The 13,241-nt window shown below is 40.8% G+C and overlaps 3 protein-coding genes and 1 long non-coding RNA gene across 7 annotated transcripts; all 4 read right to left on the minus strand.

Annotated features, from left to right (window-relative positions):
- Nucleotides 1-4,018: 4,018 nt before the first annotated feature.
- Nucleotides 4,019-6,270, minus strand: LOC133727762 (cytochrome P450 CYP749A22-like). Its single transcript, XM_062155168.1, has 5 exons — nucleotides 5,966-6,270; nucleotides 5,662-5,885; nucleotides 5,334-5,566; nucleotides 4,825-5,203; nucleotides 4,019-4,702 (listed from the first exon to the last, which is right to left on the minus strand). The coding sequence occupies exons 1-5, from the start codon at nucleotides 6,219-6,221 to the stop codon at nucleotides 4,274-4,276; spliced, it is 1,521 nt and encodes a 506-aa protein (XP_062011152.1). The 5' UTR covers nucleotides 6,222-6,270; the 3' UTR covers nucleotides 4,019-4,273.
- A 1,127-nt stretch (nucleotides 6,271-7,397) lies between these two features.
- On the minus strand, nucleotides 7,398-8,902 carry LOC133730502 (uncharacterized). Its single transcript, XM_062158080.1, has 3 exons — nucleotides 8,761-8,902; nucleotides 8,398-8,642; nucleotides 7,398-8,273 (listed from the first exon to the last, which is right to left on the minus strand). The coding sequence occupies exons 1-3, from the start codon at nucleotides 8,900-8,902 to the stop codon at nucleotides 7,398-7,400; spliced, it is 1,263 nt and encodes a 420-aa protein (XP_062014064.1).
- Nucleotides 8,903-10,086: 1,184 nt separating this feature from the next.
- LOC133727763 (uncharacterized) lies at nucleotides 10,087-12,176 on the minus strand. 4 transcript variants are annotated; one of them, XR_009855343.1, is made up of 6 exons: nucleotides 11,872-12,176; nucleotides 11,683-11,735; nucleotides 11,197-11,249; nucleotides 10,846-10,937; nucleotides 10,392-10,429; nucleotides 10,087-10,230 (listed from the first exon to the last, which is right to left on the minus strand). XR_009855343.1 is itself a non-coding variant. In XM_062155170.1 (6 exons), exons 1-5 carry the CDS (start codon nucleotides 12,000-12,002, stop codon nucleotides 10,401-10,403), a joined length of 366 nt encoding a protein of 121 aa, XP_062011154.1. In that variant the 5' UTR covers nucleotides 12,003-12,176; the 3' UTR covers nucleotides 10,087-10,230; nucleotides 10,392-10,400. The 4 variants fall into 4 exon arrangements, 2 of the variants coding, with proteins under 2 accessions (XP_062011154.1, XP_062011153.1); XM_062155170.1 differs by having other exon boundaries at nucleotides 11,189-11,249; XR_009855342.1 differs by having other exon boundaries at nucleotides 11,683-12,176.
- On the minus strand, nucleotides 10,482-10,816 carry LOC133727764 (uncharacterized). Its single transcript, XR_009855344.1, has 2 exons — nucleotides 10,649-10,816; nucleotides 10,482-10,568 (listed from the first exon to the last, which is right to left on the minus strand). It is a non-coding gene; the product is annotated as an uncharacterized LOC133727764 (long non-coding RNA).
- Nucleotides 12,177-13,241: the final 1,065 nt, after the last annotated feature.

Raw genomic sequence — 13,241 nt, forward strand, 5'->3', positions numbered from 1 at the left:
AAGTATGAGTGATTGTTTGGATTTAGTGACTAGTGACTAAGGATCGCCGATCAGTGATGCATGGATGAATATACCAGTACTTGTACAACCTCCCATTCCAATTTTCAGAAGATTTGCAACATGGACTCATAGAGTTTCAGCTTGTCTAGTTTAGTTGTCAAAATTGTGTACAGGTTGCGCATATGTATGTTGTATTGTGTTCCACATATGCCTTTGTGATCACAGGTTATTAGAGCATAGTTGTCTGTTAATGCCTCATGGCGAAACATTTGGATGTGTTGTTAAGTTTTGCTTATTAGCTTGGTTGGTCTTCTAGCAACTTTGTGGAATTCTTTATTGATTGGTTGAACCTTTTGAGTTTTCAAAGCCATGAGATTGCATTGGCTGTGGGAAACAAGCTCCTGTGGCTTTGCATAGTGAATGGAGCTGCATTAAGAGAGGATGGTTGCAGGTTGCGGCAATTATCTGTTTGGTACTACGATAGTAACATCTTTATGCCACACTAGCTTCAACTATTTGTTTCTTTCCACTTTGCTGCCAAGACCTGAAAAGCTTGACAAAGATTCTTGACATATATCCTAGAACCTTTGACCAGCAACCAATCTATTGTATGATTAGGAATAATTCTCGAGATTGGGTCTGTAATTTGTGTCATTGAGATAGTGTAATTCCTGGAGAAGCACATCCTTTCAGTCCGTTATATACTGTGTTGGAAAAACTATATAAAAGCCCAGGATTTGAGCTCTTGCACTGTTCATTTTCCTTATGAATAGTGACAGATCCGCTTTTTCCTGCAGCTGTGGAAGGATGATTTTGCCCCTCCTTTTTTCCTGTCTATATAAAGGGTTTCGGACCCATTTTGTGAGTCATCTCTATCAAGCACAACTACTACTGTCAATTTTTGGTGTTCAATTGAATAACAAATTTCAATTGAAAGTTTGAAATCAACATCTAGACATATGTTGAGGCTATGTCTAGTGGCAAGGTTTGATTGCATTTGGTTATTTTCTTTTTTTCAAGTAAAAGGATTGATAGTTTTTTACTTCTTTTAAGTTTTAACCAACGGTTATGTTTAGTGTCTAAAAAAGATGCAAACCCTATTCTCCCAAGCAGCGCCTCCTCTCGCGTTGCCTCTAACCCCGCCTCCTCTTGCCGGTGAGGCGCATAGCGGCTCCAGCCGGTTCCAAATCTCAGGGCGACTTTGCCCTTCACTTAATCTATTTTGGAAACATCTCATCCCTATCGGTTATTGTGGAGGTGGTCCTAAGGCCCTGGTACTGTGGGCTGGAGAAAGCCAGGACGGTGGTGAAAAGGGGAAACGATTCATTCACGATGGTGACCCGATTTCCTTGTCCGGGTTGCCTCCTACAATGGCTGGGATCGGTGGGATCGGTGTGCTAGTATGTGGTGGAGCCAACGCAGTTGTCGATGCCACTGGTTATGGCGGAGGTGTGGATCTGGGGTTCTTGAGTTTTGACCTGATCGGACTGGAGGTCAATATGAAGGATGGAGGCGCGCCACTACGTGCTATTGCGGTGGGACTGATGCGGCCGGCAGAGCGGGCTATTGGCGGCAAATCATGGGATCAGGTTCATAGCTGCATCTGGACACCTAGATTAGTGAGGCAAGGGTGCCGTGATTTGACTCCTAGCCGAACTCAGCTCTTGTTGGCTTTGACGGGCAGGACGGCGAACTTACCGTCGATTATGGCAGTGGGCAAATCAAGGGGGGGTGAATGGCCGTCGGCGACTCTGGGGCAAGGGATAGCATGCTGGTGGTTTCTTGGGCTCCTTGGGCCGCGGGCTGTGACTGCAGCACTACGATCAAGTTCTGGGCCGGGCTCTCTTGGGTCCAGAATGAGCAGTGGGTTTTATACCCATTTTTTAATTAGTTTTTTTTTTTTAAACTAGCCTATTACTATGCGAGATTTGTTCATAGTTATAGGCTCACTTTAAATAAGTGAGCGATAAGTTCAAATATAGTTGGTCTATCCTATGTGTCACTGTGGCTCCTCCACGAATTCTTGTCTGGCCATTGTTATGTGTCAGCGGATGGGTATGTAATGGCCTTCTTGGCATGAGATTATTATCAATGGATTTCCATTATTCAAAAAAAAAAAAAAAACGGTTATGTTTAGTTGTTTACACTGGGCTGGAGTTTTTATTTATTTGAAAATTTTTTATGGATTTTTTTTTAATGAAAAGATGTTTTTTAACAATAAAAGATGTTTACATACCAATAATTTCTTATATACTTGCGCCATAAATCCATGGGCAACACGGGTCTTGCTTCTACAGATATGCTTGTCATAGATAAAAGTCTCAAAAAAAAAAAAAAAAATGTGTCATGATCAGTCTCTCATAAAATAAAAAAGGACTCACATTTTGCCTAAAATTGCCCCAAAATAAAAAAAAGAGGCTCTGCCCACGGCTGGTACAAATAGATCTATATCTGGTAAATTTGACGTTCTTGAAAAATCTAATCCTAAATCCTTTTTGTTGAAATAACAAATTTGTGAAACTGCTCATGCATTTTTCTGTTTAGACAGTCAATTTTTGCACACAAAACGCATAAAAGCTGGGATCTTCTATCTAGGTGATGGATACTTCTAGGAGAAAATAAGAAACAATCTTCAAGAAACCAAGGATTTCTAGGCATTATAGTTAGAATCTCCCTTGCCCAAAACTGGTATGGTTCCGTACAACCTGTTAATTTAGCTTATTTAGTGTGCTTGATGGATCCCTTACTGTTTCAGTCTTTACAGAAAGAGAGAATATCACAAATAGTCACTGAACTATGATCCATTCGACACTTTAGTCACTCAACTTTTGAAAATATCACTTTAGTCACTCAAGTTAGATATCATCTATCACTTTAGTCATTTGGTTTATTTCTGTTTATTTTATCCATTAAAATCTCGTAAATTATACATTATTTCAAGGATATTTTAGTCAAATTACTCAAAAATTAAACTTTTTTTTTGTCACTTTTTCTTTTTTTGCTTTTTAATTGTTTCTTTCCCTTCCATGTCTCTTTGATCTGCGCATGGAGTCATGGACAAAATTTTCAGAAACCCTTTCGTGATCATTAAATCAAATTATCAGATCTGATTCGTCCTCGGCGGAGCGATAAATCTTGTTGAGCCTGTCCTCGGCGTCCTTGAGAAGCTTCTCGTAGGAGGCGTGGAGCTCTTCGAGCTGGAGAATGGCCTTGCAGTCTCGCTTCTCTTTCTCGGCAGAGTCGCGGCACTCCTGCTCGCGCTCGTCGAGGTGGGCCTGCCACTGGAAGCGGTCGACGTCGGATGGGGCGGGGGGAGAGAACGAGGTCCTCGAGCTTCTTGGAGAGAGTGGGCTCGATGTGGGCGAGCTTGGCCTTGGCGGTGTCGACGGCCTCGTGGTCGGGATGGTCGCCGAGGGCGTTGAGGACGGAGCGGGTCTGGGCGATGTCGGAGATGGCGCGGGTCATGGAGACAATGACTTTGGGGTCGGAGAGGTGGGGCATCTGGTTGAGGAGGCCTGAGGATGAGGATGATTGCTGGGGTTTGATCAACTGGGGCTGACCATCGTCGATTTGAATGGACTCGAGGTCGGAGATGTTAGGGTAGGAGATGGAGTTTTAGGGCTTGTGAAATTGGTGATGCAGCCCTAGCTAGCATGGTTCATTGATAAGCAAATTGAGATTCTGAGATTCAAATAGGAGAGTGGGAAATCAATCATATCAGCCATGCTTTTTCTTCTTTTTGAACAAGCTCAAAGACCACGAATAATTTAGATTTTTTTTTCCTATAGTGATTAGACAAATTTGCCCTCAAATTAAGGATTTGTAACAGTAAATCTAACAGTAGTGACTAAAGTGATAGACGATGTGTAAGTTGAGTGACTAAAGTGATATTTCCAAAAGTTGAGTGACCAACGTGTCAAACATGTAATAATTCAGTGACCATTTGTGATAATCTCTCTTACAGAAAACATATACCAATATATATGACACAACAAAATAACTTGGAATCACCTCGACACGATGAAAATCTCAACCCTTAAGCAAACCAAGAAGTGTTAAAACATGTATTGGCACTTTGGCAGTGACACACTACTGATGGATTACATACAGTAACTCATACATGTAATGTTCTATTGATTTAGATTTGGAGGTGGTGTTGAAGCACAATTTCGATTCTTCACAATCCTGTTAGCAGTTGCAGTGTTATAAGAGCTAGCATATCCAACAAGTCCACTGCAAGATTTGCAAGATTTGATTGGGGAGTGTTCACAGCTCAGAGTGAGTGTAGTATTACTTGAACTCCATGTTGTGGCCGAACGGTAAGAAACGGACAAGGCGAGTGGACATAACCCGGGGAAAGGGTAAATGAGTAGCGTTGGAGAATCATTGACAGAGCAATCTTTGCTTCAGTGGCAGCAAAGTTGAATCCGACACACATTCTAGGTCCCATTCCAAAGGGCATGAATGCGGCCATGTTATCGTTTGTAGCCTTAGCAACCCCTTCAGAGAATCGCTCTGGCTTGAACAATCCCACATCTTGTCCCCAGAACTGGGTTTCATGGTGAAGTGCTAGAGGTGGGACAAGCAACTCCATATTAGCAGGAACTAGGAGTTTTCCCAGTCTGACTTCCCTTGCAACTTTCCTTACAAGCAAAGGAGCAGGAGGATATAACCTTAGAGTCTCATTGATAATCATACTCATCTGCATCCACAGAAATAAACAACGCACTGTCAGCAAAAATGAAGATTACTTTCAAACTTAATTGAACATTAATTTCTGCCAATTAGACAAGCATATATTAATTGAGTTACAAGCGTTCTTACTGTTTTGAGTTTGGCAAGGCCATCGTAATTTGGAGTCTGCTTGCCAAACAACTGTAGCACCTCTTTTCTTGCTTCCTCTTGCCAATCAGGGTGCTGTGCCAGAAGAAGGATAATCCATGAAAGTATAGAATTAGTAGTCTCTTGTCCAGCAAAGTAAAAAGTCCTGCATTCCTCAACCAACTCGTCAATCGAAATCCGCTGCTTGTCATTGGAACCATGATGAGCCTCTAAAAGCAATCCTAGAAAATCATTCCCAAAGCTGTTGTCTTCTCCAATGGTAGCCTCCATTTCTCTTTTCTTAACAATTTCCAATATGGAGTTGCGTATTCCTTTCTCAAGCTCGTCCGATTCAATGTCATCACTGGTTCTAAAAACCTTGCTGCAATTTTGGAGTCAAAAACTAAACATAAGAGTGGTCATGACCCCTGACATATATTGCCATCAAAGTATATGCAATAACTAAACGCAAAGATCTATTCTTGGATAAAATTCAGAAACTAGCTAGTCACCTCATGCCAGGAATCCTGATTTTGAGAAGATTTCTGAATATTATGCCGTATAACTTCGACAACTTGTCAAAAATGGTCTTGCCTTCTAAGTAGCTGCTGCCAAATGCTGTCCTTGAAATCACTTCAGAAGTGTACAACCGAAATTCTTCAAACACATCAATCTCTTTTCCTTCATGAACTTTCCAACTTTCTACCATCGTCTCAGCACTAGCTTTCATGTCTGCAAACATATTCTAGTAACACAGTACCATCATGCAATTATTAGCAAGTTTAATCACCCTCTTTCTTATACACACATTTTAGCAAACTGCACGCAGTTAATACTTACTTTTAAGCTGTCTCCATGGAAGGCATGGTTAGACACCTTTCTCAACTTTACCCATTTTTCACCTTCTGTCATGGATATGCTATCTCCTAATAGCTTCTTCACAATTTCAGGTGGCTTCTGTTTCGGATAAACTCCATCTTTGTTGTTGAGGATCTCTTTGCACAACTCGGGTTCTGTAACAACCAAAACAGGTTGAAGACCATACCATTGAAGAAAATTCTTCCCTGCGTGGCACCAATGACCAAGTTAAATCTTTGGCCAAAGTTAAATTAGAAACCATACTTGAGTTTAGAGTTTGTAATACCATATCTCTTGGTCCATTCATGAATATGAGGTTGAACATGAGAATAGATATCATGTGATACATTTATGGGCCTGCTCAGCGCTTCATTTTGCATGTTCATGATCTCTTTGGTGTTTCCATGGTGAAGTCTGTAAGAAGGACCTTTGATTCCCTGCAGACGCATCAGATTCTGAATGCGAGTCGGAGTCCACCATAGTTTGTGAAAGGCCTTGATCAGAGCTAAGAGAAGCAACACACACAGAATGCTTAAGATCATGATTCTGGCCGGTTAATTGAACTGTGTTTTTCTTTTTCTCTGGTTCAGTCCACTATTTAACTTTGCTTCTCTTAACTAATAATTATTAATTTTTGATACTCAAGGCAGGCTACGGACTATGAGACAAACTGATATATTACAAACTAATAGATTCCATTTGGTTCACAGAATCACATCCCATGAGTATGACCCTAAACTAATATATTACAAGCCTTTACTACGATCCCAAGAGAAAAAAACTAATGCATCTGTTTTTTTCCTTTTTGGTGTGAAACTCGATGCATTATTGATCGATCTTTAGGATTTGTCATAGTTAGAGCAAGTCGGCTGGGAATCTCTCCATTGGGTAGTTATGTAAGTTCTGAAGTTAGACTGACTCTGTTGCAAGAATTACCAATTAAAACAGCTGTTACTTTTAACCTCTCTCCATGGAAGACAGAGTTGCCCTGCAGCTTTCGCAATTTGTCCCATTTTTTTTACCTTCAGTTGTTACAACTTACAAGTCCATTTCCCATAGCTATATATTCTGTATCCCTTTTGCACCCCTAAGGTTTCGAAATGAATCGAGCCCCACAACGATGCCATTGAAGAAAATTCTTCCCTCTAGTAAAGTGATCAAACGTTATGATTCAGAAATTTATGTACTGCTCCATAAGTAATAATGAGGTTGAACATGAGAAAATATGTCATGTGAGAAATTTATGAGCCTTCTCATGGCTTCCGTTTGTTGGAGATTTCTCTGGTGTTTCCGATTAAGAACTCATTGTTTTTCTCTTTGGACTGTATGCCAGAACCAGAATAACCTCCTTTGTTTCTTTCAACAGCGGACACTATTTCTATGAAAAATTCTTGGCGACATAATGTTATTATTCTTTCTTCTAACAAAAGTATAAATGTGTCAGATGCTAATGGGTAACTCACATGATTTTTTTTTTTTTGGTGCGTGGCAAAACCTTTAAAACCCCTCAACAAATCAGAATGGTATAAAACCTTAACGAGAAAAAACCAACAAAGCAATTCAAAAGAAATGCTCATGAAGTTTGAAAGATGTAAGTGCACAAAAGTCAGAGATTTAAACGCACAGTTTGTGTCCTATTTCTTGTCGGGTGACGACCTCGCAAACTAAGGGGGGTTACGCTGATTCTATCTGCATTTGCAACAACCCATTTGCCAAAATCAGGAGAAGAAGCAAGTTCTTCCAAGGCCTTCTCTGTTGTGTCTAGTGAGACTGTCCCACTCATGTTTTGTCATTGCTCTCCTTTCAGGTGTAGTGTGGATGTAAGAAGGATATAACCTTCCATCTGATGGTGATGCACTTTTAGAACCTAGGCCAGGTGAAATGCGTGAAGACGAGGTAGAGTTTCTGGAACCAGGCCTCGGTAGCTTATAGTCCTCATTGCTCTGAAACTCGTTAACGACTTCATTAGGAGCACATTCAGAAGGTGAAGAATCAGGAATCTCTAATCTTCTGCTCTTCTTTTTGGGTGATCTCAACAATTTCCTGTACATGTGACGACCACGGATCCATCTAAAGATTTCCCTTGCTGAAGAGATTATGCATCCACATACTATAGTGAATGTCCTCGCTATGAAAACGACTATAGGTCCAAAGGATATAGTGATTTTCCTGATTAAAGGGACTAAAGTTCCGAGTATAATGGCAATTTTCCTCACTATAAAAGGGACTAAAGGTACCATTATAGCTCCTGCTGCCAGTAGTTGATCGCTGGAACTCTGTGAAAGAAAAATAACAGCTACGAAGCGAATGGTCCACAAAACAAACAGAGATGTGCTAGAATCAATTGATCCATCTTCGTTCAAGGCCATTTTACGAACTGTCCAGAATCCCAACCATGCTCCAGCCAGAAAAACAAAAGCCAGAAGAAATATGGCCAAAACATTATACATATCCTCACTAATTCCAAGCTCTGTGAGTACTGAACTTAGTAGTCCTGGGATGTAGCGGAGGAGAAAAGATCCCAAACCAACCACAGATGACAAGACGAAAATTGCAAGTGAATTCTTCAGACCAGTTGGGAGAAGCTTCATTACCTGAAGAAGGAAAATCAATATTACAAGAACCACCCCTATTGCCATTCCGCTGCTGTAATAAAACACTAATGAGTTGCTCAGATAAGGCGCCAAGGTCATCAGGAGTCAGGACTATGCCAGATACAAAAAATATTAAGCGAGATAAGAAAAATTCTTCGTTAATGAACACTTCAAAATTCTGTAAGGATGAACCAGCTGTTCGTATATCCAAGAGTTTGTGCTCAAAAGGTGACATGGACCCAGACCAGGACCCCTTGGAAACTTTCTCCCACTGGCTGTCAGGGCACATTCCTATCCCACGGGACGTATTTCTATGGAAACAAACCTCAAAAGTCTGAAATCTTGATGTTGTTGATATCTTCACCTTCACTGTATTGGCAAACTTATCCAGATGTTTAAGCCTTGACAATCCATAGATAAGAACTAGTACGTTCACACAACACCGAAGCGCCAGGCTTAGAACCGGGAGATTTTCCGACTGGCATACCATGAGACAATCCTAAAGTAGCATTTTCACCAACAACCAAAGAATGCTGATAGAGTGATTCAGTGGAAGAAGAACATGGAAGTGTGAGGAACAGAAGCCATAGAATACAAGCTGTGACCTGAACCTGCTTAGAAGAAGCCATTGCTTCTGGGTTTCGAGTCACATAGAGAGTGAGGAAGAGAAAGGAAAGTTTTGCATCCTTGGTACCACTATCCCTTTTTATAGGCACCAGTTATAATCCAATTGGCTGAGAAAACCAATCGTCTTACACAAGAGAGAGGATCCTATTGCTAGAAGGAATAAATCTGGCACTTTTTGGAAATGCCAAGGAATAATTTTTTTTTTTTTTTGGAAATTTTTCTAATCAATTACACCTTGTCTAACGGGAAAGTTTAATCACTACACTTTGTTCTCATCAATTAGTAATAATACTTAACCACGTGGTGTGGTGTGTTGGTCGAATGGCCTAGTCTGGAACCCCCAGGTCTAGCATTCGAATCCCAGCTCCATCCCGTGGCCAGCAGATTTGAGGGACCCTTTGGGTTCGTGCGTCTGCGGTGCAGTGGATTAGTCTGGCTTTGCCAGGCTTTCGCCGCAATGTCGGTGCAGGTGTCCTGGCGCTAGGATACTACTGCATGGGTGTGTGAGTTACTAATAACTAACCCGATCAAAAAAAAAAAATTAGTAATAATACTTGTCCACACCGCTTATCAGTGGCATTGGGACTTCTATCTTGGGACTAATATTCGAAAGAATTCAGAACCATAGATTTAGAATGCAGATGAGGTTAATTAGCTACAGAGGGAGTACCAATCCACAGCAGTTGCTTAGTTCGTAGGTTCAGCAATGCTGGCTGAGCTCAGGAAAAAGGGAATTGAGTCTGTCTATGCAGAAGTGGTCATTTGCACCTTTTGAACCAGGCTTGTCACTAGGGGTGGGTTCGGTTTGTTTCGGTTCGGTTTTCACCCTAAACCGAGAACCGAACCGAATATGTACTCGGTTCGGTTCGGTTCGGTTTTTTTATTTTGAGAATCCAAAACCGGAAACCGAACCGACCGGTTCGGTTCGGTCCGGTTCGGGTCAAATCGGTTTTTTTTTTTTTTTTAAATTTTATTTTTATAAATAAAAATGATTTTCTATAAATATTTATTTACCTAAGAGCTTCTTTTTACTCTTATTGACGCATCATTTGGTCCTATTAGGGCCTACTCCGATAATAACGGCTTTCGTTTGGTCCTATTAGAGCCTACTCCGATAAGAACAACTTTCGTCCTACTCTCCGATAAAAATACAACATTAAGACAATAAAAACAGCAGCAATAAAAATACAACACCAACACGAGCAAAATTTAGATGGGTATAAGAATGGTTCCAATGCCAGGCTTCAATAATTCAAATCCTTCCTTCTCAAAGTCTTGAGAGAGGACCCAATTCCAAAACATTCACCACACCATTCTTCCCCAATATCACCTGCAAACAGAAATTAATAACTGAAGGTCAGCAAAACAACACCCAAGTAAAATGAACACATATTTTCCAACTCCAGTAAAGAATCATCTGAACAGCTAGCTATGCCAAATATGAGCCACAACACAAACGCAGTTTTAAACAATTGACTAAGATATACATACCTCCTGCCCTCAGAACAGCCAAACATAGCTTTCCCAGCCTAGCAACAATAAAAAAGGAAGGGAGATCAAAGAGCTGGACAGTAAAACGGATGAAAGAGAAAGGGTGATCAATTAGCTTCAGATTGTGACATGTTCAAGCAATAGATCAAGTCCTACATTTTATTCTGCAACCCCAACCTAAATACACAGTTTCAGATTTATAAGATGAACGTCAATTACAACATATCTACAAATTCGCTTTCTGGAATCACACATACACTATAAAATTCATTAGTGGTTGGAAGCTGGACATGGTTGAAACCCCACCCAAGGCATGCACTCAAATAGGACAACATCCAGTAAGCAGAAACTGCAGCCCTCGCGATCTGTATGCTTTTTATTTCATCGTGTGCACATATATGGAAAAGGAGGGGGGGGGGGGGGGGGGGGGGGGTATAAGTATTAATCAAAGTACCATTGGCGTTGACGAAAGTGTGGAGACCAAGTTTGTCAGTGATCTCTGAAGCATTCATGACAATGAAGTAGTCTTTCCCATAAAGGTCAAATCTACACAAACACACAACATTGCACAACGGTGGTCAAAAACTCAAAATCACAATATATGCATAATATACTACATAAATAAGCACATCAGTGCATCCATGCAAATAAGAATAATAAGCACATCAGTGCAGCCATGCAAATAAGAATATGCAGGAGACGATCAACAAAATTTCCTATATATTACAAGAGGACAAAAAGCCACACTAGGATCAGAACAAAAAACCTTATGAGTAATCCTGTATCAGAACTCATACCTCAGTACCTCACGAACCACAAAAAGCCAGCTGGTGCAATCCAGCCCTACGGGCTTCTTCCCTACAACACCAACAGCAATGAATACATCAAACTATAACACCAACAACAATGAATACATCAAACTATAAATATAGTATACATCACTGCTTAGTGCTTACAAAGACTATACAAAGACTTGATTTATTATTCACTACTGCCATCATCATTTATTATTCAAAGACTTGAAGTTCATTTCCATGAGTATAGATACTGTTAATCATCTTAACAAAGCAATAATCTGACAATAGATCTTGAACCAGCAATGAAAGCCAAAACATATCAGATCAAACAAAAAATAAATGAAAGCCAGATCTAAAGTTAAAAGTTGGGTACTGTAAGAAGCACATGAACCAATTTACAAAAAGATCAAATCTTTAGTCACCAAGCTAATTTCGTCCATATTATAACCTTGTCGTCATCAGAAAAGAGAAAAGGTTTTGGGAATATTGATTACCTGAGAATTGACCGAGAGCATCGGACATAGCTTTGCTTTGCTTTTGATAGTTCCTGAGATTAATATCAACTCCACACTCAAGCAAGAGTGAAACAAAAAACAATCACATCAAAACTAGATAACAAAGATTCAAAAAAAAAAAAACAAACAAAGATAGGCGAAGTAGTAATAGCAGTGTGTAAAGCTCACCCCATTGAGATCCTGATCAAGCACGAGTCTTCATGCATCGTCATACCCAAAATCTCAGAAAATAAATCCATTTGGTTCTTCTTTCGGCGGCGGCGAAGGTCGTGCTCAGACGTCAACCACCATGGCACCATACTTGGATTTCAAATGAAACCCGATGACTCATCAACCCGATCTGCTCCTTGGACATCGATCTAGTCCTTCTTGATGAAGAGAAATTGACAGAGAAGAGAAGAAAGAGAGGCGGCCCAGAGAAGAGAAGAAAGAGAGGGTGAGAGACGAGACTGAAATGACTAAAGGTCGCGGAAAAGGCTTAAGTCAGAAACCCTAAAGTCAAAACGACGTCGTTTTGAGCAGTTTCGGTTTTTTTCGGTTCAGTTCGGTTTTTGACATGCTAAAACCGAAAACCGAACCGAACCGGTTCGGTTCGGTTCAGTTTTTTCATTTCGGTGCGGTTTTTGTTCGGTTCGGTGTTTTTCGGCTTCGGTTCGGCTTTCGGCTCGGTTTTTTTCGGTTTTCGGTTTCACGAACCCACCCCTACTTGTCACTTGTGGACAGGAAGGAGTATGAGTTGGCTCTAAAGTGAGGTATCAATCGTAAAATTAGTGAAATATGATGGAACGTTCCCTTTGTTGTTCGGGCTCCCAACTCTGGGCCCAATGTTTTATGTTTATGTCGGTTCTCAAGTTGGTTTTCTGTTGCTTTGTTTGGAGCAGGCCCATTTCTGTTGTGAAGTTGGGCCTTGTGTCTACTAGTACAGAATTTTTATTATCTCGGATAAGGGCAAAAAAAAAAAGTGGCCGACAGCTGTTTCTAATAGAAAATTAGTATTAAGGTCAATTTTACAATAATTATTCCCGAAACTCATAACGCTGAGTCTACAAAAAATTATTATGTCGATAAATGAATATTTATTACTTTAAAGGACCAATGATAAAAGAGGTCATTTTGAAGTGTTTTATTATAATCCAGAACACACAAATGTCCCCATGATAATTAAGGTCACCTCTTTACAACCTGCCACTCAAATTAAGCATAATTACCAAAGCTGTCATCGGCAGATATCTCTCTCTCTCTCTCTCCCTGTTATCCATTCGGACTCGGACCTTTACCAAAATTTCACTCTCTCTCTCTCTCCAAACCCTTACCACGTCAACCTCCTTGACCGCGACCACCTCCTCGAGATCTTCCTCGACTTCTCCGACTCGCCGCCCTTTGCCATCGATCTCTCATTCGAGCGGATCCTCGACTCCGACGCCGATCAGACCAAGCTCATTGATCGCGCCCTGCAGTTGGGATCGGTGCTCCTCAAGGCCGGTAAGCGCTCGGCGAGATGACGAGCCTCCAAGCACAACTCCATCGCCTGGGCTCTC

Source organism: Rosa rugosa, chromosome 2, assembly GCF_958449725.1.
Source record: "Rosa rugosa chromosome 2, drRosRugo1.1, whole genome shotgun sequence".
Taxonomy (NCBI): Eukaryota; Viridiplantae; Streptophyta; class Magnoliopsida; order Rosales; family Rosaceae; genus Rosa; species Rosa rugosa.

What these genes read in the sequence shown, in the direction of transcription:
- LOC133730502 (XM_062158080.1), bottom strand. Translation starts at nt 8,902, where the DNA reads ATGGCTTCTTCTAAGCAGGTTCAGGTCACAGCTTGTATTCTATGGCTT. An exon ending in TACTTTAGGATTGTCTCATG is followed by an intron (nt 8,643 to 8,760) that starts GTATGCCAGTCG and finishes TTGCCAATACAG; the next exon opens with TGAAGGTGAAGATATCAACA. An exon ending in TATCTCGCTTAATATTTTTT is followed by an intron (nt 8,274 to 8,397) that starts GTATCTGGCATA and finishes TTCCTTCTTCAG; the next exon opens with GTAATGAAGCTTCTCCCAAC.
- LOC133727762 (XM_062155168.1), bottom strand. Translation starts at nt 6,221, where the DNA reads ATGATCTTAAGCATTCTGTGTGTGTTGCTTCTCTTAGCTCTGATCAAG. An exon ending in TCCATGGAGACAGCTTAAAA is followed by an intron (nt 5,567 to 5,661) that starts GTAAGTATTAAC and finishes CTGTGTTACTAG; the next exon opens with AATATGTTTGCAGACATGAA. An exon ending in GCCTTGCCAAACTCAAAACA is followed by an intron (nt 4,703 to 4,824) that starts GTAAGAACGCTT and finishes CTGTGGATGCAG; the next exon opens with ATGAGTATGATTATCAATGA.
- LOC133727763 (XM_062155169.1), bottom strand. Translation starts at nt 12,002, where the DNA reads ATGGTGCCATGGTGGTTGACGTCTGAGCACGACCTTCGCCGCCGCCGA. An exon ending in TTGATCAGGATCTCAATGGG is followed by an intron (nt 11,736 to 11,871) that starts GTGAGCTTTACA and finishes TATTAATCTCAG; the next exon opens with GAACTATCAAAAGCAAAGCA. An exon ending in GTGGTTCGTGAGGTACTGAG is followed by an intron (nt 10,938 to 11,188) that starts GTATGAGTTCTG and finishes GTGTTTGTGTAG; the next exon opens with ATTTGACCTTTATGGGAAAG.